At 42.5% G+C, this 23,997-nt stretch overlaps 1 protein-coding gene across 1 annotated transcript; it reads left to right on the top strand.

Annotated features, from left to right (window-relative positions):
* Positions 1 to 15,655: 15,655 nt before the first annotated feature.
* Positions 15,656 to 18,363, top strand: LOC144984372 (uncharacterized). The gene is made up of 2 exons (XM_078932530.1): positions 15,656 to 17,968; positions 18,115 to 18,363. Exons 1-2 carry the CDS (start codon positions 15,839 to 15,841, stop codon positions 18,238 to 18,240), a joined length of 2,256 nt encoding a protein of 751 aa, XP_078788656.1. The 5' UTR covers positions 15,656 to 15,838; the 3' UTR covers positions 18,241 to 18,363.
* The last annotated feature ends 5,634 nt before the right edge of the window (positions 18,364 to 23,997 follow it).

Here is a 23,997-nt window from a genome sequence, read left to right as displayed (position 1 = left end):
TTCCCGTGCATGCGTGGGTTTTCTCCGGGGTCTCCGGTTTTCTTCCACTGTCCAAAAACATGCTTAAAGAAAGCGCCGCTGCCTTCAGCACATACACACACACATGGGCTTGTGCCATGTCTGCTTTTGTCCTCTCTGTATGCGCTAGCGAAAACACCAGCTTAAAGCACACACACAAACACCCAGTGTGTATTTAAAAAAAACAGCAGGAGCAAATCAGAGTTATTTTATATTCATTTTGTACTTTTCCTCCGCGTAGCTGATAGCAGCAGTTCAAACAGGGCTTCAGCCATTTTGCAAACATTGTCGTGGGAACCTGGGTCTAAGCCCCGCCCTCGGTCACTAAGACTCATGGGAAGTATTGAATCCCACACCATGAGTTAGGTGGCTGTGAAGAGAAGTCACTCTCATGTTCTTAAGCTGGATCAGTGTGTTCAAATTAAATAGGTCTTGGACTAGGTTGTTTTGTTGAGAGTTTCTCAGGGAAATGTTTTTGCTGCCTTTGCTTCCAGACATTCAGCACCTGGAGGTCAAATCAAAGGCTTTTCAGCTTAGAACCAAGGAAGTTTATCAGCTCCACATCAAAACCTGTGAAGAAGAGGGGGTTAGCTGCTTTGGTGTGAGGAGAGGCTGTTCTTTAGCTAATAGTCTGTCTCACTTTAAGCCGACCAGTGGATACCCATCTGACACTGTTCATGGTTGCTTTTGAACTGGTAAAGTGCATTGCAGCACTAATATCTAATAAGGTTTTTACTCTTAACATTTAAGTAACCTCATTCACTCATAAAGGTGGGGATCAAACCAGTTGTCCTCATTTGTTGCCTAAGAAAATTGCAACAGGACACAATTGGTGGCAATGCACACGAAAGTCTGTGTTTTCTTCATTTATTTGTCTTGACTGCAGGAAAACTCACTCTCAATGATGAACCTGGAGGGAAGGTGATTTTGCTCCAATAGGGTATGTCAGATTTGGCTGTGGCCAAATATCCATTCTTTAGAATATCTTAGATCATCGTAAATGCTACCACGCTTTTTTCAGACTAAAATTTGTTCCTAAACATTATTTTCTGGAACACTTCCCAGAAATGATCAAATGTTTTGGTCCTGTTGTAGCACTATGGACAATGCGGTTTGAGGCCAAACCGTTTTTTGCTTTGTTTGTAACATTTTCACTAACAAACAAGCACAAGCTAATGGTTTTCCTGCTAAAAAGTCAACTCTTGACAAAGAACAATTTGAGATGCATCCAACAAGAGATATAGCAGCAGTTTCTCAGAAGGATCCTGCTGTAGAAGGATCCTGCTGACCACCAACCACTGGCTGAATACAAAAATGGTAACCTTTAAAACATTTGGCCATGTTGAAGGTACTTTTTTTTCTTCGCAGTATATTCAGATCTTTGTCCCATGGACAATAACTTGAAGTTTGTTGAATTTGTAGTTTTTATGGCAGTAACTTTTGGTCAATTCAAATTACAAATGGAAAATCACATACAGTCTTCAGTTAGATGCTGGTTAAGTGAACACTGGACAAAATTATAGTTTGTTTTTTCAGAATAAAGGAAGATGGCTGGAATTCTAAGAATTGTTTTTTGGAGAAGACAATTGATCAAAAGGATCTCCTCCAAATAGAATAACCAGTTCAGTAGAGTGCCTCTATGAAGAAATTATAAGACAGTTTAGTTTGTCTAAAAATGTCCAGTTTCAGTACAGAGATGTTGAATTTGACAATGAGTGTTGTGGTTCCGTGGGCGTGCCTCCGCAGTGACTACTCCTCACCTGCTCCTCATCAGCTCGTCACCTGCAGCTCATTACAGAGAGTACTTATTCAGAGAAGGAGCCGTCTGCAAACGCCAGATTATTGTGCCTCACGAGTGAAAATCTGCCAGTCCGTGTATTTGCCTCCCTGTCTGTCAGCAAACTCCGCCAGTCTGCTCACCTGCCAGTCTGCTCACCTGCCTGCCGTTTCTCCTCCCCTCCATTCATCCCCTCTGCCACATGATATTAAAACCCAGTGCGCCACTCTCGCGTTTGGATTCTGCAAAGCTCTTCCGGTTTCACAACAATGAGTTTGTAAACTTGGAACTGCCTTCAAAAAAACAAGACAAGTCTAGTTGAAATTGTTTTCTTCCCACTTGAGTCTGTAGTTTTCCCAGAAGTAGCCGAATGCATTATGGGAGTAAAAGTTTGAATTTGTTAGTGTTTGTTGCACCATAAGTCAGAGGTTTTTGGTCCAGGCATAACATTGCAATGCTGTTTCTGTGTAGTTGTTCAGGGTCAAAAAGCCTTTCAAATGGTTTCACCAAGGACATTGAAGTCTGCTGTTAATTGAGCCTCCAGAGCTTGAAGCTGTTTAGAATCAGAGTGAGGGTTATATATGCTGATCATCACGATAAGTTAAATTAAGCATAAGTTTGGAGAGAAAGTTCACCTCTCACCGCTTGTCTTTGTCCTGATGATGAAGCAAAAGTTTGTTTTAAGAAGCCAACGCAGTGATACAGAACATTTAAGCTATGTGACCGGAACTTCTTTTTAGGTGTACATTATCACTTAGTATTACAACTTTTGAATGCACACCCAGCAGCCGATCTGAATCGAGAATTCGACCGGACCATGGTATAGTTGTGTATAAACTACGCAAGCTATGCACGTAGCTATGAACTCAAAAATTATGAACTTTTTAAAACTGATTTCACGTAAAGACCATCAGCCGAAACCTGCAATAGACATCTGCGCACATCGACAAATAACAAACTCAAGAAAAATTTATGAATTACATACTGTATATCACACATTTACTACGGAAGACCGAAATTTCGCGGCCTTGGCTTAGAACTGGTTTGGATCAGGGAAATCCATTTAATAAAAAAGCATTGTGAGGGCCCGCAGCGGGCACTGATCCTAATGCAATGTGATTTCTGCTCCGTGCTCTGAACGTCAAAATAAATAAATTCAATGAAGTGCGTGGTTTATTTATACTTTTCCAAGGTTTTAACATGCTTCATTTGTGATTCATGAGTCAAAATTTCACTTAAAGAAACAGAAATTTTCTCAGTTTTTTCCATGTATATTCATGTTTGACCTGTTTTCATCTGTGGACAATGCGCAAATTTTACATAGCAGCAGTGTTACATGGTCTTTACTATGACAACAATTCGGATAACAAGAAAGTTTATTCTGCTTTTTGCCATTTATCTGCTATTGTACCATCTTATTTAATTATTTTTGTCTCTCTTTCTCTTTCTCTCTTTTACGTCTTCTTCACTTAGTATAGTAGACAAGGCATTTTGATTTAATATTGTAAACTGTCATATGAAAAATGTGAACAATAGAAACCTTATATATACTATACTGTAACATCAGTATATCTGATGTTACAGTATAGTATGTGCAGCATGGGATACAATTCAATAGAAAAGACATGACATTTTTTGGGGGGGGGGAAACATATTTCCTGTTCTACACAATAACAATTCATTACTTTCCTAGTTGTGTTTTTTAGTGTCTGTTGTGTAGCAGTTGTAGCTCAACCTTTGGCTGCTAGTCAAACACATGGATCCTTCATGTGCAGCAGTCTGCATACCCTGGTGTCAAGAACCGGGAGAGGTCACACAACCAGCAAGACATCCAATGCCCCACGCCTCCCGGATTACCAATTACTACTGTTCAGATTCAGCCCAGCAGCAGACTCCATCCTAATGAGACAGAGGGTCACTGCTGTCAGTTTTCCTAATGGAAGCCAGTTCACACAGTTCATAAACAAATGACAACACCAAAACAAATACGCACAAACAGATCAGTGTTGGGGGTAATGGAGTACAAAGGAACAAATTACAGTTATTTAATTACTTTTAGTCATAATAGTAATGATAATATTTCAAATAGGTATGTCAAAAATACAAAGGTCCTGTGCTGTATATAGAAAGAAGAACATCTAAAAAGAAAAGTATTTTTTTTCCTTTTGAAAGAACCAAAGAGAAATTTTGGGAGGAAAAAAACTAATACTCGAACAGACTCATTCGGATCAAAATTTCTTTCCAATCGAGACAGGTGAGTTATGCCGATTGTTGATCCGACCGTGGTGCATATAAACAGTTTATTCCAATCGTGGGTGACTACTGTGCTGGCTTTGCGTCATGAGTAGACGGTGTGGCGCTCCAGAAAAAGGCTTTGGAGCGCGAACAGGACCGGTCACCTGCTCCACCCGTAAGAAGCTAGTCTCTGAGCAGAGCAGACGGACTCGTAGCTTCATGTTTGCAGGCAGGGGAGGGTGTTTTGTCATGGTGTGCGCTCAAGAGGAGGTTTCAGACCCCAGTCCATCCGACCAATCTGCGTGTGCGAGCTGCCGGACTCAAAAGAACCGTGTCTCCCAGCAGACTGTGTCTCAGAGCAGGGGAGCGGCTCTGGGACAGTTTGTGAGCTAACGGAGGCGGTTTTTGAAGGAAAACAATCATGTGAATTCATGTTAACAATCGATCTAGACAGAATAAATGCTGATGTCACGTATTAGCCCTAACTCTTCTTCTGGGTTCTACCAAGAAAAAAAGCACAGATTAAAAGAAATTAAGAGCAAACAAGCACCTAATAATAATCATAACTGTCACAATGTGATATGACAAGAGTGGCCTGGTTTACATAGGAGGCAGATGACTTTTTGAGTTCAGGAACAGGTTTTTATTCTCTATTACACCTTGGCTGTACAGCTCACTTATGCTCTCCAACCTTCACACTAAGCTCCTTTCCTTTTATGGGCTCCAGTTAATTGGCTGGCCACGCCCAGGAAGGAAGCCGCGTTTAAACAAACAATAAAGAAAATATACAACAAAAGATAGAAATGTCTTGTAAATGATACAGTTAAAGTCCTACAAATAAAAACAAACATAAATAAACAAACAACTCAAATCATTACAACAAAAGGTATACAAAGAAATCCAAATTCTTTCCACTTCCTGTGCCCAACTACTAAACAGGAAGTAAAGGCCTTGGCCATCATTTTGTTCTTTGGGCACCAGGAAGAGAAGGCGAGAAACATTACAAAAATCAAACCAGTCTCAAACATTTGGTGATTATGCTATGATAGCCAGGTGACAAGTAGGTACATCTACTTTGTCACAATAACATGTCCAAAAGATTTGTTCCGACCGAATGTGTGGCGTATGTAAACGTTGACATAAAAGATAAGGTTTTTCTGGCCCACATACACAGTTTGATTTAGATTTGATTTGATTTATTTCAAGCATTATTGCTTGAAAAGGAGTGGGATTCAGTTCAATTCTTATCCGATCTGTGATTCGATCAAAGACATTTTGCACATGTAACTGCAGCTAGTAACGGTAATTATGTAATAATCATTGATTATTGTTAGAACACAATATCACATTAAACCAGTAATTATTGCTAGACATTGCAAATCAAATAAAGAAAATTAATAGCTTATTCCTTTCACTTTCGGCTCCTCCCATCAGGGGTCATCACAATGAAACAACCCTCCCATGAGGAGGAGTGGCATGGTTAACTTGGCAATGTTTTTACGCTGGATGTCCTTCCTGACACAACCCTCTCAATTCAACTGGGCTTGGGACTGGCACAGCAGCAGAGAAGGGAATAGGGAGCAGCCTGGATTTGAACCCAGGTTACATGGACGGAAGATGCCGCAAACCAGCACGAGCTAAACCGGCCCCCAAAATAAATAGCTTATTGATTGTAATTTAAAACGTTTCAGTACACAATTAAAAGAGCTTTGATTATTTCACCACAATCAAGTTTACACATGTATTTGGTCTTATTCAAACACCTGTTGATCCTTAACTCCTTATCCTCACATTGTGAAATCAGAGTTTCTTGTACCATTCAGCAGCATACACGTGGGGTATTATGTCTATTTATTCCAACTTTGATATAAAAGGAGAGGCCAGAGGGTGTGTGGTTTACTGATTTATTGAGACAGGTAGAGACTGCCTTCAACTGTGCAAGTAAACACGCTGTATAAGAAACAATCATGCCGCTGGGCAGAAGCAGGCTTGCCAACACTGTATCTCAGTCTGTGGTGTTCCAGACAGGCAGAAAGACTAGAGAAAATAAAAAAACAAAAAGTGTTTGGGCCTTTGGAGTGCTGCACAGACAGACAAGTTGAAGAGCACTGAGAATAGAACCACATCATTTTTGCTAGGACACTAAAACTGTAGAATGGAGATGAGATAGAAAGAGATTAGAGATCTATCGACCGGCCCTTCCAATTGCTTTTCAAATGATATGAAGCCATGTTTAATTCAAACCTGTGCTTTCGGCAGCCAGGGAAGAAATGCACTCATTGGGGTTTCTGTTCTCCTGACAAATCAGAGCTGCAGATCTAACCATTCAACCACCACATTAAACTAAGGCTATAGCTCATGTTTCCCAAAGGCTATTTATTGTACCACAGAGTCAACAAGTTCAGATTCCGCAAAAGGACGAAAAGATATAAAGCCGACATTTACTATCCATAAAGTATAAAAAGAGATCTGTCCAGCATTCAAATGAATGCGAGGGTATGTCCAAAACTTATGGTCTGTACTGTGCATATACAATATATATATATATATATATATATATATATACACACACACACACACACACATATAAACAAACTGGGAGATTATTTTTCTTTTTTTCCTTCTTTTACAATGTGAAGTGACAAGAGTGGCCTGGTGTACATAGGAGGCAGATGACTCTTAATTTCAGGAACAGGTTTTATCAAATAATTACAAAAAAAGATAGAAATTTCTTGTAAATAATACAGTTAAAGTCCTGCAAATAAAGACATACATAAATAAAACAAACAACTGAAATCATTACAACAAAATGTATATACAAAGAAATCCAAATTCTTTCCACTTCCTGTGCCCAACTATTAAACAGGAAGTAAAGGCCTTGGCCACCATTTTGTTCCTTGGGCAACAGGAAGAGAAGGTGAGAAACATTACAAAAATCAAAGAAGTCTTAAACATGTTGTGATTATGCATTATGTGTCTAAAAGTGATGAATTATGATAGACCGGTGACAAGTAGATAACTACTTTGTCACCCCCCTTAAAAGCCGTTACTCGTCAGAGTCACGGGACAAAAAGTCTGCCACTACATTCAGGTTTCCCGACTTGTACTTGACGTGAAAACAAAAGAGATAAATACCATCTGGTTATTCTAGCATTAGTGTCTTTCATCCTATGAATCCACTGCAAAGCACGATGGTCAGTCTCAAGAATACACTGTTTCCCGATAAGGTAATATTTTAAAGAGTCAAGAGCCCATTTAATGGCTAATGCTTCTTTCTCATTGGTCGAATACCTCATCTCTCTCGGAAATAGCTTCCTGCTGATATACTGCACCGGAAATCGACGCCCCTCTGGCCCTTGCAGTAACACCGCACCCAATCCTACTCCAGATGCATCTGTCTGAACTGTAAATGGAAGAGTGAAATCTGGACAATGCAAAACGGGTTCTTGACATAGACAGGTCTTTAAGTCTTTGAATGCTTTTTCAGACTCTGGGTTCCATCGGACTTCCACTGGGCTGGGTTTGCGAGTCATGTCAGTGAGAATGGCTGATCTGGACGAAAAGTCTGGAATAAGTCGGCGGTACCAACCCACTAATCCCAAAAACGATCTAAACCTTCTTTTTGTGTTAGGTAGAGGCGCAGCTAAAACCGCATCTACTTTACCCACTTGAGGACGAATCTTACCCCCTCCTATAACATAGCCCAAGTACTCAACCTGAGTTTTTGCTATTTGACATTTTCTTGCATTTATTACCAGCCCTGCTTTCTGAATCCGTTGGAATATGTCTGATAAGTGCTGGACGTGTTCATCCCAAGACCGGCTGAAGACAACAATGTCATCAATGTAGGCCGCTGCATAGTCCTCCGCTCCTCTCAACACTTCATCCACCAACCTCTGGAATGTCGCAGGCGCTCCGTGCAGACCAAATGGCATTACTCTGAACCTGAAGAGACCAGTAGGAACTCTGAATGTGGTCAGAGCTTTTGAGTCTTCTGTTAGTGGTACTTGCCAGTACCCTTTACAAAGGTCCAAGGTTGTGAGAAAGGTGGCATTTCCCAGGCGCTCAATCAGTTCATCCACCCTAGGCATAGGATAGGAGTCAAAAGCAGAAACAGCGTTCAACTTTGAGAAGTTAACACAAAACCTGAGGTTTGGATCATCCTTCTTGGGTACCAGGACCACAGGACTGCACCATTCACTGCGAGAGGGTTCAATTATGCCATTGGCGAGCATCTCTTGTACATCTTCCTTTAGCTGGGGAACCAGACGAGCAGGGATGCGACTGGAAGTGTCTCTCACTGGCTTTTGAGCAATTGTTTTAAGGTGAATACGATGTTCAATCAGATGCGTACAGCCTGGTTTTGAACTGAAAACCCCTCTTGGAATGCACTTTTCAAGTTGCTGGCGTTTCTCCGCTGGAAGATGACTTAAATCAGGAAACACAATCTCATTTGATGTTGGGAGGTACTGCTCCTCAACCTCTTCTTCATCTTGCACAGCACATGCCCACAAAGCTGTAGAATGTTCCTCTTCAGACCACTTTTTCAGCAGGTTCACATGAAACACTTGTTGTTTCCGACGTTCTGGAAGGAAGAGTTCATAGGTTACAGGGCCCGTTTTCTTTGTTACCGTGTAGGGACCTTGCCACTTTGCCAGAAGGCTGCTTTCAGATGTCGGCAACAGCAACAGAACCTTTTGGCCTTCCTGGAAAATTCTCCTCCTGGAAGCTTTGTCATAGTGATGTTTCTGCTTCTGTTGAACTTGGGTCATATGGGCAGTTGCTAATGCTTGAAAGTTTTTAAGTTTGTCTCTCATTTTCAGAACATAAGACAGCTCACCAAGCTTCTGCTGTGGGGCAGGACCCTCCCAGGTTTCCTTCAGAACATCCAAGGGGCCCCGCGCCGGGTGTCCATACATCAGTTGGAAGGGCGAAAAACCTGTGGATGCCTGAGGAACCTCCCTGTAGGCAAACATCAAAAATGGGAGCCATTGATCCCAATCCGAGCCAGTGTCATTGACAAACTTTCTCAACATAGACTTCAAAGTCTTATTGAACCGCTCCACAAGGCCGTCCGTCTGGGGATGGTAAGGACTGGTCTTCACTCCTCGAACTCCGAGCAGCCTGTAGACATCCCTTAACAGATTTGAAGTGAAGTTGGTGCCCTGATCTGTTATGATCTCACGAGGAATTCCAACTCTGGAAAACAGCTGGATGAGGCAGTTGACTATTTGGTGGGCTTTAATCCTTTTCAAAGGGAAGGCTTCTGGGTACCTTGTGGCATAGTCGCACACTACTAGGATGTATCTATGACCCGCACTACTTTATTCTAGTGGGCCTACAATGTCCATAGCAATGCGAGAAAAAGGTACATCTATGATGGGCATAGGAACAAGTGGAGCTCTTTCCCCCTTTCCAACAGGTGCCGTCAACTGACATTCAGGACAAGACTGACACATCTTCACTGTATCTGCATACTGATTTGGCCAGTAAAAACGTGGAACCACATGTGAGAATGTTTTCATTTGACCTAATTGTCCTGCCCAGGGAATCGAATAATAATAATAATAATAATAATAAATTTTATTTCAAGCGCCTTTCAGGTCACCCAAGGTCGCTGTACAAGGTTAAAATAAGAAAAACAGAATAAAACGTCATAAGAAATTATCAGAGTAAAACATGAGTAAACATAAAGACATAGTAAAAAAAATAAATAAATAAAAAAACATTTAAGATAGATACATAAAAAATTATAGGATAGAAAAACAGACAAACAGACAAATGAGGTTGCGTTAACTGAATGGATTAACTGTATGATTGTTTGAAAAGATGGGTCTTGAGTTTGGATTTGAATAGTGGCAGTGTGTCGGTGTTCCGTAAATCTGGAGGAAGAGAATTCCATAACTGAGGGGCAGAGCGACTGAAAGCTCTGCCCCCCATGGTGGCAAGACGGGCAGGTGGGACATGGAGTTGGAGAGAGGAAGTGGAACGGAGAGATTGGGAGGGAATGGAAATGTGAAGAAGATCAGAAATGTAGGGTGGAGCCAGGTTATGGAGTGCTTTGAAGGTGATGAGGAGAATCTTGAAACTAACCCTTTGTTTTATGGGAAGCCAGTGAAAGTTTTGGAGAACTGGTGTGATGTGGTGGGATAACGGGGTCCTGGTGATGATGCGGGCTGCAGAGTTTTGGAGAAGCTGCAATTTTTTGAGTGTTTTATTGGGCAAACCAAACAGGAGGGAATTACAATAATCGATCCGAGACGTAACAAGACTATGAACAAGTACAGCAGTTGTATGAGGTGAAAGAAGGGCGGAGACGAGATATATTGCGAAGATGAAAGTAAGCAGAACGGGTGATGTTATTAATATGAGATTGGAACGAAAGTGAGCTGTCGAGGATGACACCCAGACTCTTTACCTGGGGGGAGGGAAGAACAGAGAAGTCATTGACAGAGATGGAGAAGCTATTGGATTTGGAAATAGTGGATGGAGTGCCTACAAGGAGGACTTCAGTTTTGGAACTGTTGAGTTGCAGAAAATTTGAAGAGAACCAGGAATGGATTTCTTGCAGACAGAGGGTAAGGGAGGAAGGAGGAAGTGATGAGGAGGGTTTCGTAGAAATGTAGAGCTGGGTGTCGTCCGCATAGCAATGGAAATTAATGTTGTGTTTATGGAAGAGAGAACCAAGAGGGAGGATGTAAATGATGAAGAGAAGGGGACCTAGGACTGAGCCCTGGGGAATACCAGCAGAGAGTGTGAAGGTGTTTGACATATGAGGTTTAATGTGGATAAATTGACTACGGTCTGATAAGTATGAAGAAAACCAGGACAGAGGGGTGTGAGAAATACCAATAGTTTGAAGTCTGTGAATAAGAATATTGTGGGAGATGGTGTCAAAAGCAGCAGTTAAATCAAGGAGAATTAGAATGGACAGTGAACCGGAGTCCGAAGCTAAGAGGAGGTCGTTTGTGATTTTTAAAAGAGCTGTTTCTGTACTATGGAGTGGGCGGAAACCAGATTGAAAGTGTTCGTAGATGTTGTTACTGGAAAGATGAGCACGGAGCTGAAGAGCAACAGTTTTTTCAAGGATTTTGGAAATAAAAGGTAAATTGGAGATTGGGCGAAGATTATTAAAGTTATTTGGGTCAAGACCAGGTTTTTTCAAAACTGGAGTTATAGAGGCGACTTTTAGAGAATGTGGAACAATACCAGACATGAGAGGAGTGAATAATGTTGGTAATTGATGGCAGAAGAGAAAGGAGACAGGATTTAACGAGAGATGTAGGAATGGGATCCAGTTGGCAGGTGGAAGGTTTAGAGTTTGTAATAAGGTCAGAAATGGTTTGTACAGAAGGAAGTGAAAATCTTGAAAAGGTTGTTAGAACCGAGGGAGGAGTGAAGGTGTCCACTCCAGAGACTGCAGCTTGGCTTGTGAGCTGTTGATGAATTGTAGAGATCTTAGAAACAAAGAAGGACATTAACGCGTTACAAAAGTCAGGTGAGGAGAGATGATTAGGGAGAGAATCAGGGGGTTTTGTTATATTAGATATAAGTGAGTAGAGGGTCCTAGAGCTATGTCGATTTGAGTGAATCAGGCCAGAGTAATAGGAAGCTTTAGCGGAAGCTATAGAATCTTTATAGAGGATAATGTGGTTTTTGTACATGTCCTTATGAATTATGAGTCCAGTTTTATTTTGAAGTCTTTCCAGTTGTCTGCCTTTAGCTTTGAGCTGACGTAGTGCAGGTGTGAACCAAGGTGCAGAGCGGGTGAAGGAAACTGATCTTGTTTTGAGGGGTGCATGAGTATTTAGAAGTGACTGCAAGTCATTGTTATACTGCAAAACTAGTTCGTCAGGTGTGGCATCAGGATTTACTCTGGGAAGGTTGATGATATCGGCTGAAAAACTAGCATTGTTGATGGTTTGTATCTTACGGAATGATATGATGCGTGGACGTTTGAGTTTGGATACTGTGAGCAGGAGATTAAAGGTGATGAGCTTATGGTCAGTGAACGGGAGTGTGTGAGGTTTGCAATCAGAGGGAGTAAGTCCAGAGCAGCACACTAAGTCTAGCGTGTGTCCTTTGCAGTGAGTGGGAAAGTGAATAAATTGCTGCAATCCAAGGCTATCTAAACAGGATAAGAAGTCTTTGGCAAGAGGATTATTACAGTTATCCATGTGGAAGTTAAAATCACCAAGAGTAACAATGTTCTGAGATAGTGAAGTGAAATGGGTCAGGAGATGCGAAAAGTCATTTAGAAAATCCTTGCTGAATTTGGGTGGACGGTAGACTGTAGCAACTATGGTGGGGGCAGGACCAGAAAGAACTAATGCAGTATATTCAAATGAGCAGTAAGTAGGAGCAGAGACAGGAAGGACTTTCAATGCATGACTTCAATGAATGACTTAGTTTTTAGGATTGTAGGCCTCAAATTCTGCGGAACAACCAACTGGTCTCCGATTCGACTACGGCGATAAAGCAGATCACCTTTAACAACAAATACCTCCCGTTGAGAGCCAGATACTTGAGTTGAGTCAGGGACGCACGCAGCAAACAAATGCTTAAGTGAAGGGTCTTCCTTCTGCATTTTTGAGACATTACTTGGGAGAGTAAAAGTGTCATTTTCTGCTGGACCAGAAAGTGCATTAGTTAGTTTGGTACCCCTAACCTTGTCCTGTCTTCGCTGTGATCTAGTTTTTCGTTCCTTAGACTTAGAACCCGGATGCATCTCCATCAGCAAATGGCAACTCTCTCTCCATGCATTTGATGACATATCCTGTTCTTTCTTACTTCTAGATCTAGTAACAGCCAGAAAACATTTTTCACAGTTCAGAACTTCCTGCGATTGCTTAGCTATCAGTTCAGCAAGAATAGGGAGATCACTACCTAATACCACCGGGTAAGGCAGTTTTTCCAACACACCAACTCTTAAAGAAAATGGCTTCCCTTCGACCAGAAGTTCTGTTTCAGCAATAGGGTACTGAACTCTGTCACCATGAATACAATAAATGTCAATTGTACCCTCAGAAAACATAACACCTCCTGGAAGACTGTCTTGTCGAACCAGGGTGCGGTTACTTCCTGAATCAAGGAGGGCTTCAAAGTGTTTGTCTTCAATTTTTACACCAACTGTAAGTTTTTCCAAACCAGTGTCTGTTACATGGTTCTCCAATTTACTTAAAGGTTCCATTGAAGCACAACACATGTAGTTTTTAGCATGTAAAGTTGGACATTCATTTTTAAAGTGACCCAGCTGACCACAAACATGACATGCTAATTTAGCCTTGTCTTTTGCTTCCCATTTATACATTCTCGGTGGAACAGACATAGGTTTCATAAGTCTGGTTGTGAAGTCTTTCTGACCCGCAGGCTTACCCCAAGAAGTGTGTGGGTGAGGGGGAGTTTGGCGAGTCTCTTTCAATTGAGGAGGAAACCGGGGAAACTTCTGGGCGGCTCTCATTTGGAGGTTTCTTTTGCCTGGTTGTCATCTTTGTGCTGCCTCCTACAGGCCTTCAATCCCACTTCTGACACCAAAATGTCACAATGTGATGTGACAAGAGTGGCCTGGTGTACATAGGAGGCAGATGACTCTTAAGTTCAGGAACAGGTTTTATTCTCTGGTCTTACACTCTGGCTGCACAGCTCACACATCCCTCTCACACTGAGCTCCTTCTCTTTTATGGGCTCCAGTTAATTGGTTGGCCACACCCAGGAAGGAAGTCACATTTAAACAAACATTTCAAATAATTACAACAAAAGATAGAAATTTCTTGTAAATAATACAGTTAAAGTCCTGCAAATAAAGACAAACATAAATAAACAAACAACTGAAATCATTACAACAAAATGTATATACAAAGAAATCCAAATTCTTTCCACTTCCTGTGCCCAACTATTAAACAGGAAGTAAAGGCCTTGGCCACCATTTTGTTCCTTGGGCAACAGGAAGAGAAGGTGAGAAACATTACAAAAATCAAAGAAGTCTTAAACATGTTGTGATTATGCATTATGTGTCTAAAAGTGATGAATTATGATAGACCGGTGACAAGTAGATAACTACTTTGTCACACCTTCACGTTTGCACTGTCTACCTGGAGTTTATATTTACAAACTTGTTTTTCATTCTTTTAAGATGATCCTGTTTTGACCCCAGATGACTCTTTCAATCGGATTTGCAAATGTATAGTGCATTCCAAATTTATATGCAATTTGTATTTAAAGACCCACCCCAATCAAAATTGTGTTTTTGGTTTTTTAACATGTTTTTGTAGCATTTTTTTCCATAATGGAGGACAATTATAACAGAATTTCAGATCAAAACTGCATTTCTGAATTTCTTTATTTAAATCCTGTTGGATCAGTAGGCAGGCGAAAACCGGATGTTTCAAAAAGGTCGGACTTGTGACGCAGCTACCACAATGGGCAGGTATAAAGTCCTGCTTTCTTCGCTCCAATTCTAAATCCTTCACTTTCAGACAAATAGATCCATGTACATTTTCATTTCCTTATCTGACCTGACTTTTTGCTCTAAACTGAAGCGGCTGGATACTCTGAGATTGCTTCCTGTTATTTTGCCCCGGTCATGTTAGTTTGGGCTTGTGAAGTTGCTTGTACTCCTAACGACCCGAAACCAGTTGGTCTACATAAACATTACTATCCAGTTTCAGGGTAAAACAGCCCTTTTACCAGCCATTTTAGAATTGACAAAGCCTTTTTTAAGACCTCTGAAAAGTAGGCGGAGCTTCTTCTTTTTTTTTTCCTTTTTCTTTTTTTCTCCTTATTTAAGTGAGACAACAGAACAACAAAACAAAACAACAAACACTTGAAAAAACAGATCTGACAAACACAGACAGCTACCAATACTAACACATAAAGTGTGTGTGCGTGTGATCTAAGGGCAACGAGAGAGAATTCCATCCCCAAGCTTGATCTAACCGTCACACATTCTGTTAACTATACATATTTAGGGGTACATTATTAGAGAATCATATAGATAAACCGGAAAGGCTCGAGACATACATAATTATGCATTCATTGTATTCTTGGTACTGAAATAAAAAATAAAAAAACGGTCTCCCTCCTGGAACCCACTCTGTAAATAATCATCTTGTCATTGTTTCAAAAATAAATAAATAGACAAAACAAATAAACAAACAAAGTTTAGAATGATTACACATAACCATCAGACAGACGCCTGCAAATGAAGTGAATAGGACATTATAGAGAGAGTAGGGTGATAAAGGTGAGAAAAAGGTGAGGGCACATGACAGTCACATATTTGATTCTCAGATGAAACTTAATATTGGTCTAGGAACTCCATGAAGACCGACCATACTGATAGTGGTTTGGTCGTGTCGGGGGGAGAAGGTAATAAACTGGCTAAAGAAATATATTCAAGAAATAAATATTTCCATAAAGATAGGTTTATGGTGTTCTTTGATTTCCAGCTCATGAAAATTGTTTTTTTAACTATTGTTATTGCTACAAGAGTAAATAGGCCGAGCTTCTGACAGACCACTTTCTTCTGTGGTGCAAAAAGAAGAACCATGCTTTCTGTAACAAAATCATCTTCACGTCTAAAAATAACAGCAGTTCTGGGTGTTACGAACGGGGAGTTGAGGGAGTACCTGTAACGAGTCGTGACCGAAGGAACCCAAATGCAGGAAGGAAGGACTCGAAACTTGAAGTACAACTTCACAGGTTTCCTCGAATACTCAAGGAAGTCAAACATCCAGTTGTACAAACAAACAGGACTCTGCAACACTGAAAACCACAAGCACAGAAACTTAAATACCTAACCACATAATCATGACAGTACCCAGGCGCAGAGAGGAGGAGGCAGGAGGTTCCAAGTTATTTGTTACCATGGCGCAGCGTGTGTGGCAGCTTATCTGGGCAGCTCTACCTTTTTGTGTTCCTTACTTTGCGCTTTTTAATATTTTCTTACAACTTATTTGTGTTTTTTGTATTTTTCAACAACTATTACAAAGTTCTGCGACAAATGACAGGAACATCATTACTTTTGCTTTTTGTTTTTTTATTTTTTCTCAACTTTTTGAACCGGCCTCGGGGGATCCATTAGGATGCAGCTCCATTGTTTACACTCGAGATCAGCTGTTAGCTCTTGGACGAGTTGAGATTCTCCTCGCTGGAAAGCCAGATGTTCCAGCTGAAATACGGAGGAAACGACGAGGCTGCAGAGCTGGAGTTAAACGCCGGGAGAGAAGACGGAGGTACAAGCCATGTTTACCATCCGTTACTATGGGAAACGTCCGCGCGCTCTCTAACAAGCTGGACGAGTTAACAGCGCTCATGCGTCTGCAGCGGGTGTACCGTGAGAGCAGCCTGCTGTGTTTCACCGAGACGTGGCTCAACCAGGACATGACAAACTCCGTGGTCTCAGTTACTGGATTCACGCTGGTGCGGGCGGACCGGAGCGCGGCGCAGAGCGGAAAGAAGAAAGGCGGTGGTCTGGCGGTGTTCGTGAATGACAGATGGTGTAACCCGAACCACATCACTGTGAAAGGACAGCACTGCAGCAAGGACATTGAACTGGTGGCAGTCAGCGTTCGGCCGTACTACCTTCCACGGGAGTTCTCCCATGTGCTGGTGGTGACTGTTTACGTCCCTCCGTCGGCTGACGCTGCTGTCGCTTGTGAACGCGTGCACAGCACCGTGTCCCAGCTGCAGACACAACACCCGCAGGCCCTGATACTGATTTCTGGGGACTTTAACCATGCATGCACCCCCCTCTCCGCCACCCTGTCCAACTTCACCCAGTATGTGAACTGTCATACGAGGGACAGAAAAACTCTGGACCTTTTCTATGCTAACATCAAGAATGCATATGCTTCTGCCCCCCTCCCCCCTTTAGGACGCTCTGATCACAACCTGGTCCATCTCTCCTCTGCGTACACTCCAGTGGTGAAACAGCAGAAACCACAGATTAAAACGGTGAAGATCTGGACTGAGGAGGTAATAGAGCGACTAAGGGACTGTTTTAGCACCACAGACTGGGACGTTCTCTGCAGTCCACACAGGGAGGACATTGACAGTCTTACTGACTGCATCACGGACTATGTCAATTTTTGTGTGGAAAACACAGTGCAAACAAAATCAGTGCAGTGTTTTTCCAACAATAAGCCCTGGGTCACTCCTGAGCTGAAGACCCTCCTAAATGAGAAGAAGAGGGCTTTTCTCTCTGGGGACAAGGAGGAGCTACGCAGAGTACAGAGGGACCTGAAATATAAGATCAGGAAGTGCAAGGACTGCTACAGGAAGAAGCTGGAGCAGCGCCTGGAACAGAACAACATCCGTGATGTGTGGAGGGGTCTAAAACACATCTCAGGCCACGGTGAGGCTGGAAATGATCGCCAGGTCACAGGTGACCAAGCCTGGGCAAATGAACTGAACCTGTTCTTCAACAGATTTGATTCTGCCCAGCCCCCAGTCTCCACCCACAGTGCCCCCTCTTCAGACCTTTCCAGCTCAGGCGTCTCCTCCCAGCTGCAGCTGTTACCACCTCAGCACCAAACAGTCCACTCTCCCCTTCTTCCAACAGAAGCAAAGGGACCCCCCCAACGACTCACAGCACCAGACCAGCCACCGCCCACCCATCCTCCAACCCCCCTCTGCCTCACCCTGAATCAGGTTAGGATGGAGTTAAGGAGAACAAAGGCCAGGAAGGCAACAGGCCCTGACAGCATCACCTCCAGGCTCCTCAGGGAGTGTGCAGACCAGCTCTGTGTGGTGATGCTGTTCATATTTAATATGAGCCTCAGACTGGAGAAGGTAACAGTCCTCTGGAGGACTTCCTGCCTGGTTCCGGTTCCAAAGGTACCTCGTCCTACGGAACCGAACCACTTCAGACCTGTCGCCTTGACTTCCCACCTGATGAAGGCTATGGAGAGGATCATCCTCAGCCATCTCCGCACTCAGGTGAGCTCAGCACTGGACCCGCTGCAGTTTGCATATCGACCAGGCATCGGGGTGGATGACGCCATCATCTACCTGCAGCATCGGGCCCTGTCTCACCTGGAGGCCCCTGGGAGCACTGTGAGAGTCATGTTTTTTGATTTCTCCAGTGCTTTCAACACAATTCAGCCTTCACTGCTGAGGAGGAAGCTGGAGGTTGCAGATGTGGACCAACATCTGGTTGCTTGGACCATCAACTACCTCACAGACAGGCCACAGTTTGTGAGGCTGCGTGACTGTGTATCTGATGTGGTGGTCTGCAGCACGGGGGCACCTCAAGGGACTGTGCTCTCCCCATTCCTGTTTACCCTGTACACATCAGACTTCACCTACAACTCCCACCACTGTCATCTGCAGAAGTTCTCAGATGACAGTGCCATTGTGGGCTGTGTATCAGGGGGGGATGAGCGGGAGTACAGGGGGGTCATCACTGACTTTGTTAGCTGGTGAGAAGTTAACCACCTGCTGCTTAACACCAGCAAGACAAAGGAGCTGATACTGGACTTCAGGAGCTCCTCACCATCACAGTCACTGGTGAACATCCAGGGTTCAGACATTGAGGTCGTGGACACATTTAAATATCTGGGTGTTCACCTGAACAACAGACTGGACTGGTCCAACAACACGGATGCTCTGTACAGGAGGGGCCAGAGTCGCCTTCACCTGCTGAGGAGACTGAGGTCCTTTGGCGTGTGCAGACAGCTGCTGAGGACCTTTTACGACACTGTGGTGGCCTCAGTGGTCCTTTATGGAATTGTGTGCTGGGCGGGGGGCAGTGCAGGCAGAGACTTGAAGAGGCTTAACAAACTGGTTAGGAGGGCCGGCTCTGTCCTGGGCTGCACACTTGAGTCCATCGAGGAGGTGGCGGACAGGAGGATGTTAGCTAAGCTGACATCCATCATGGATAACCCCTCCCACCCCCTGCACAAAACTGTAGAGGCGCTGACCAGCTCCTTCAGCACAAGACTGTTGCACCCTCAGTGTAAGAAGGAGCGCTACCGCAGGTCATTCCTCCCCACAGCCATCAGACTGTACAACACCGTGTCAAAGTGACACTCCACGGTCCCAGGGGTGTTTTTCTGTTTAGTCATTGATTCATTTTACTTTTGTTGTAGTTGTTGTTTTTCAATTTTAAATTGTTTTTTGTTCCTGAACAGTTGTTTGTTTTTGTTTTTGGTGTGAACTTCATTAGTTATTTCTGTATTTTGAAAAAATTTGTAATGTTTTTTTACAGTTTACATGTTTTGCAGACCGCATGTTTTTTTACACTTTTGCAGCTGTATTTATTTAATATTTATTTCTTTATTTAATAAGAATCTCATTTTTGATAATAATTTTTCATAATAATTTTAGTAATATTTTTAATTATCTAATATAAATGTAATTTGTGATGTCCTTTATTGATGTTATATTATATAGATTATTTCTGAATGTCGTGTTGCTGCCACAGATAAATGAAATTTCCCCATTGTGGGATTAATAAAGTCATCTATCTATCTATCTGTCTGTCTGTCTGTCTGTCTGTCTGTCTGTCTGTCTGTCTGTCTGTCTGTCTGTCTGTCTGTCTGTCTGTCTGTCTGTCTGTCTGTCTGTCTGTCTGTCTGTCTGTCTGTCTATCTAAGTGTAACAGGATCTTTAATACTCAAAAAAACTAAAACAAAACCACTGCAGCAGGCAGGCAACTCGAAACACTAGAAACAGGGGAAGAGCATAATATGGAGCAGTACAGGAGGAAGGGAAAGACAGGACTTAAATATATACAAGCGAGACACAGGTGGAAACACTCAGGACAAATGGGGACCAAAAGCAAAACTCGAAACAACATAACAGGAAACCTATCAAAATAAAACAGGAAACTGAACCCAAAACATGGCAGAAACAAAAGAGAACCACAACACAAAAGCAAAGAAACTAAAATTGTAACATAGCCCCCCCCCCTCAAGGAACCGCACCGAGGTTCCAAAAGAAACCCAAAGAGGAGGGGGCCCGGAGGACAAACTTAAAGGGGCAACAGAATCCAGGGAGTCCGTAGGAAGGCCGGGAGGCCGCGCTGTCCGGCGAAGCAGATGAGCTCAGGGCAGTTTTGGGACAGTCAGGTCAAGCAGGTTGGGCTCGGAGCCTGGAACTCCAAAAACTCACAAGTTTAATGGATGCCAGAATTGTGAAGCTGCTCCAAAATAAGGGGTCCTATGTTCAAATGGAACGTGACCAATGAAGATATTTTTCATTGAAATAGCTTTGGATTTCAGGAAATATAACCTCATAATGCTGCAAACTCAACAAAAGACCATTTTCAGTTCTTTAGAATCTATCAAATGTTGTGGAACTCTGTTGTGTGTAATAATGTGGAACAGTGACCTTGAAAGTTTTTAGTGTTGAAAAAAATACTGTTTTCTTTAGGAGGTATGTTCAATAACATTTAATATAGTGACTTGAAAATGATGCTGACTGTCATTTATATGGAGGATTTAGAAAAATAATAGAAAAATACAATTTGCATAATTATTTGGAATGCACTGTAAACAGACCTCTGGCATTTTACCCTCAGAACCTTTTTTGGCTTTCTTCTTCTTTCTGTCTTTGTCTTTCATTTGTTATGTGTGAATCTGAATTTTTTTCCACATCTTGCCTGAAATATGCTTCTGTGAAAAGCGAGGCACATCACTGTGTGATTATCCTGTCATGACTTTAGCAACCAGGGCTAAATGTTCCTTTAGAAATAGTGACGATTACAGATGTCCACAAAAATCTTGTGCTTGCTGCAGGTCTGATAATGAGCCCCACACATAACCCCCATATGTCCACTCACGCAGCTCATTGGTTTTTTTAAACCAAATATCTGTGTTGTCTATCTGTGAGTGAGTGCATGTATGTTGATTTGTGTATGCATGGGTGGGTGTTGGCCTGTGACTGAATGTGTGCGTGGGGGACCTGCTATGTGTGTGTGATGAATGTTTACGTGTGATGTCTTCAAATGTCAGGAAGTATTGTTTGTAATGACAGAAGTTGACAGATACTATGCAGATACTGAACTAAATCAGATCCATACAGAGCAGAACACACATTATGGAGATTTTTTTGTTGGCAAATCCTGAGAGCTGCTACAGAAAATATGGTTAACTTACCATGTGGTAAACTTTGAACTCCTTTTAACAATTTTTTTACATAATGGATTCAATGTATCACGTGTGTGTACCGAGTATATCCGTGTAAATATGTTTATTTATGATTGTGAGAAATTATAATGGCATAATTTATGATGCAGACAGGGTGCATCTTCTCTCCGTGCATACGTTGGCTTGCTACAAGCACTCCTGTCTCCTCCCACAGTTCAAAAAGCATGCTTCATAGGTTGATTAAAGATTCTAAATTATGCCTAGGTGTGTGTGGCCCTGCAGCAGACAGGTGACCTGTCCAGGCTTTGCCCAATAGTAGTTGGGGCAGGCTCCAGCAAACAAAAAAAATGATGCAGTCCAAGTGGCTGGAATAATATACAGGAACATGATGGTAATAGTGAACCAACCAGACATTGTAGTACTGGGTAAAGAACTGAGGAAAGCCGTTGTGGTGGATGTGGCAGTACCAAGGGATGGAAACATGAGGAAGAAGGAACATGAGAAACTGGAGAAGTACCAGAGACTAGGAAAAGAACTGGAGAAAGCCTGGAAAGTGAAGTGGTGCCTGTGGTAATTGGAGCTCTCGATGCAGTAACCCCCAAGTTGGAGGAGTGGCTACAGCAGATCCTTGGAAAGATTGCTCGAAAAAAATAATTCCAAACCAATCCAAGCTAGTGGTTAATCACAGCAAAAACTGCTTATTCTGATTATATTGGTTCCAAAACAGCTGATGACAGTTGCTTTAATAAAGCTTATCGATGACGTGGAGTTAACTCATGTGCAGACTGAGTTGTGGGAGACCACATGTGACCAAATGTGATTTAAAATGTAAAGTGCAGGGATATTGAGATTCAGGCAGCTTGGATAGCTAAGGGGTCCCGAAGTGACATGTTTTGTGTGTGGGCGCTAGGGGGAGTTTTACATAATGAAGAAAAAGCGGGTCATTGCTCAAGATGTGAGGTCCATGCAGAAATAATAAACAGAAAAAAAAGCTCATGTATGCCTGAATGATCCTAATTCAAGACTGTGCCACGGAATACATACAGGCACAGAATTAACAACTCCCAATGGAAATTGAAGGAGAGAACAAAAGGGCAGCAAACTTTACAGGAGGGAAATCAAATGTTTTTACTGCCGGATTATGAGGATTTAAATCTATTATTCTAAAAACACACTGTTGCATCAGAGAAAAAGAACATGAGCTTGGTAAAAAATAGTGGAAAGAGTACAGGTCTGAGGTTAACAAACATAACACTTCTTATATATAATCCATTCATTTTCTACCCATCATTCCCCATTGGGGTTTGTGGTACTGGAACCCATCATTCATGATTTAAAATCTTAGTTTTTGTTTTTTGTTTTTTTGCCAGTAGTTTGTTAAGGGTACAATGAGGCTCCTCCAGTGAAGGTACATTGACTTAGACATAGGCTATATTGACTTGTTACTTAATGAGATGAATTCCCTCTTGATCCAGAAGAACTCAGTCCAAAATAACAAAAACACTCTTAAAAGATTAGAATAAAATAACTACCATAATTTCCAGATTATAAGCCGCTACTTTTTTCCTGCGCTTACAGCTCTGCGCCTTATTCAGTGACGCGGCAAATTTATGGATTTAATTGACAGCCGCCATGTATGTATTTTCGGACTCAGTGAATGGTTAGAATTCTCTATCTAACACCAAGCACAAGTCATTTGTTTTTCAACACACCTCTATGCAGCCAAACAGCATGCACCTCACTTCAGGTCTTAGACACTTCAGTCATGGTTCAACAAAACGAAACACGCATTCCCGGCCGCATCCCAGAATCCTTTGGTGCCATTAGACCCAAAGTGCACGTGATCGCCATTACAGTATGATGCAGCTTTCAAGTTAAAAGCAATCATTAAAAGCAGCGTGAAAAAATCCACCATCACCAACGGGTTTGGAAAAGCCGGTCAGCTGCGTGACGGAGAGAACAGCGCATGCTCAGGAGTGAATTTACCTCTGAGTCATAGTGACTCGGCTGGCTGCACGTAAATATGTGGGAATAACATCAGCCTTTATTTTGTCGGGACACAACTGGAAACACAAATCGACGTGATCGTTTTTACGGTTTCTAAGGACTGAGCGGAATTTTGCATTGAAAAGCTCACAGCCTCCGTGTGAGCTGGAGCAATCTTCTCCTGCTGCTCGTATAGAGCTGCGGGGCCGATGGCAGTCTGATGGCTCCCACACGTAACAACGCATTCGCCCCTCATACACAAAACGTACAGTATTAAGTCCGATTGCTCTGCACAGACACGATTCGCTCGGTCCACCGGCGCAATGGGGGCGAAGCGCGGACGGATGGAGCGCAGAGGCGTCCGTGGAGCAACAGTGTCTGTTGTGGAAGGAAACTTCTGACACACGCGCCGCGCTGAGGCGTGCGCTTTTCAGTCGCCACTGCTTTATTTTACTGGTGTGTTTTTTTAACCAGTCCTGTTACTCCCATAACGCTGCCGCAACACAAGCGGAAGGAGAGCTGTTCCCGTCCACCCCTCCATGCACTGCTGTTCCTTGCTCATTCTTAAACACGTACAACAGTGTGGCGAGCCGGGCGTTGGCCCCGCCTTTAGCCCGTAAGACTCATGGGAAATGGGGAATCGCGGATGTAAATTTCCTCATCATAACTGAGGGATGTAATGTTGATTATATGGTTACTGTTTGTAATTTTATGTATGAGACCTAGATTGACAATAAGTAAAAAAAAACTAAAAAAATAAAAAAAAATAAAAAAAAACATAACTGAGGAACTTGTGAACAGAATAGACCTCCATACTGTTTGGCAGATGTAGATATACTCAAATACATGAGTCTGAGGCAAAGCTGACGCCACCCACAGTGTGCTAATGAA

This window comes from Oryzias latipes, chromosome 16 (assembly GCF_053564925.1).
Source record: "Oryzias latipes strain Hd-rR chromosome 16, Olatipes_Hd-rR_3.1".
Lineage (NCBI taxonomy): Eukaryota > Metazoa > Chordata > Actinopteri > Beloniformes > Adrianichthyidae > Oryzias > Oryzias latipes.
Note: the sequence above shows the minus strand (reverse complement) of the source record. Positions and strands in the feature narration are given on the sequence as shown.

Bases quoted from the DNA above. Each gene is read 5' to 3' on its own strand.
- LOC144984372 (XM_078932530.1), top strand. From the start codon at position 15,839: ATGACAGTACCCAGGCGCAGAGAGGAGGAGGCAGGAGGTTCCAAGTTA. The intron at 17,969-18,114 runs GTGAGCTCAGCA...TGATTTCTCCAG, and splicing joins TCAGCCATCTCCGCACTCAG to TGCTTTCAACACAATTCAGC.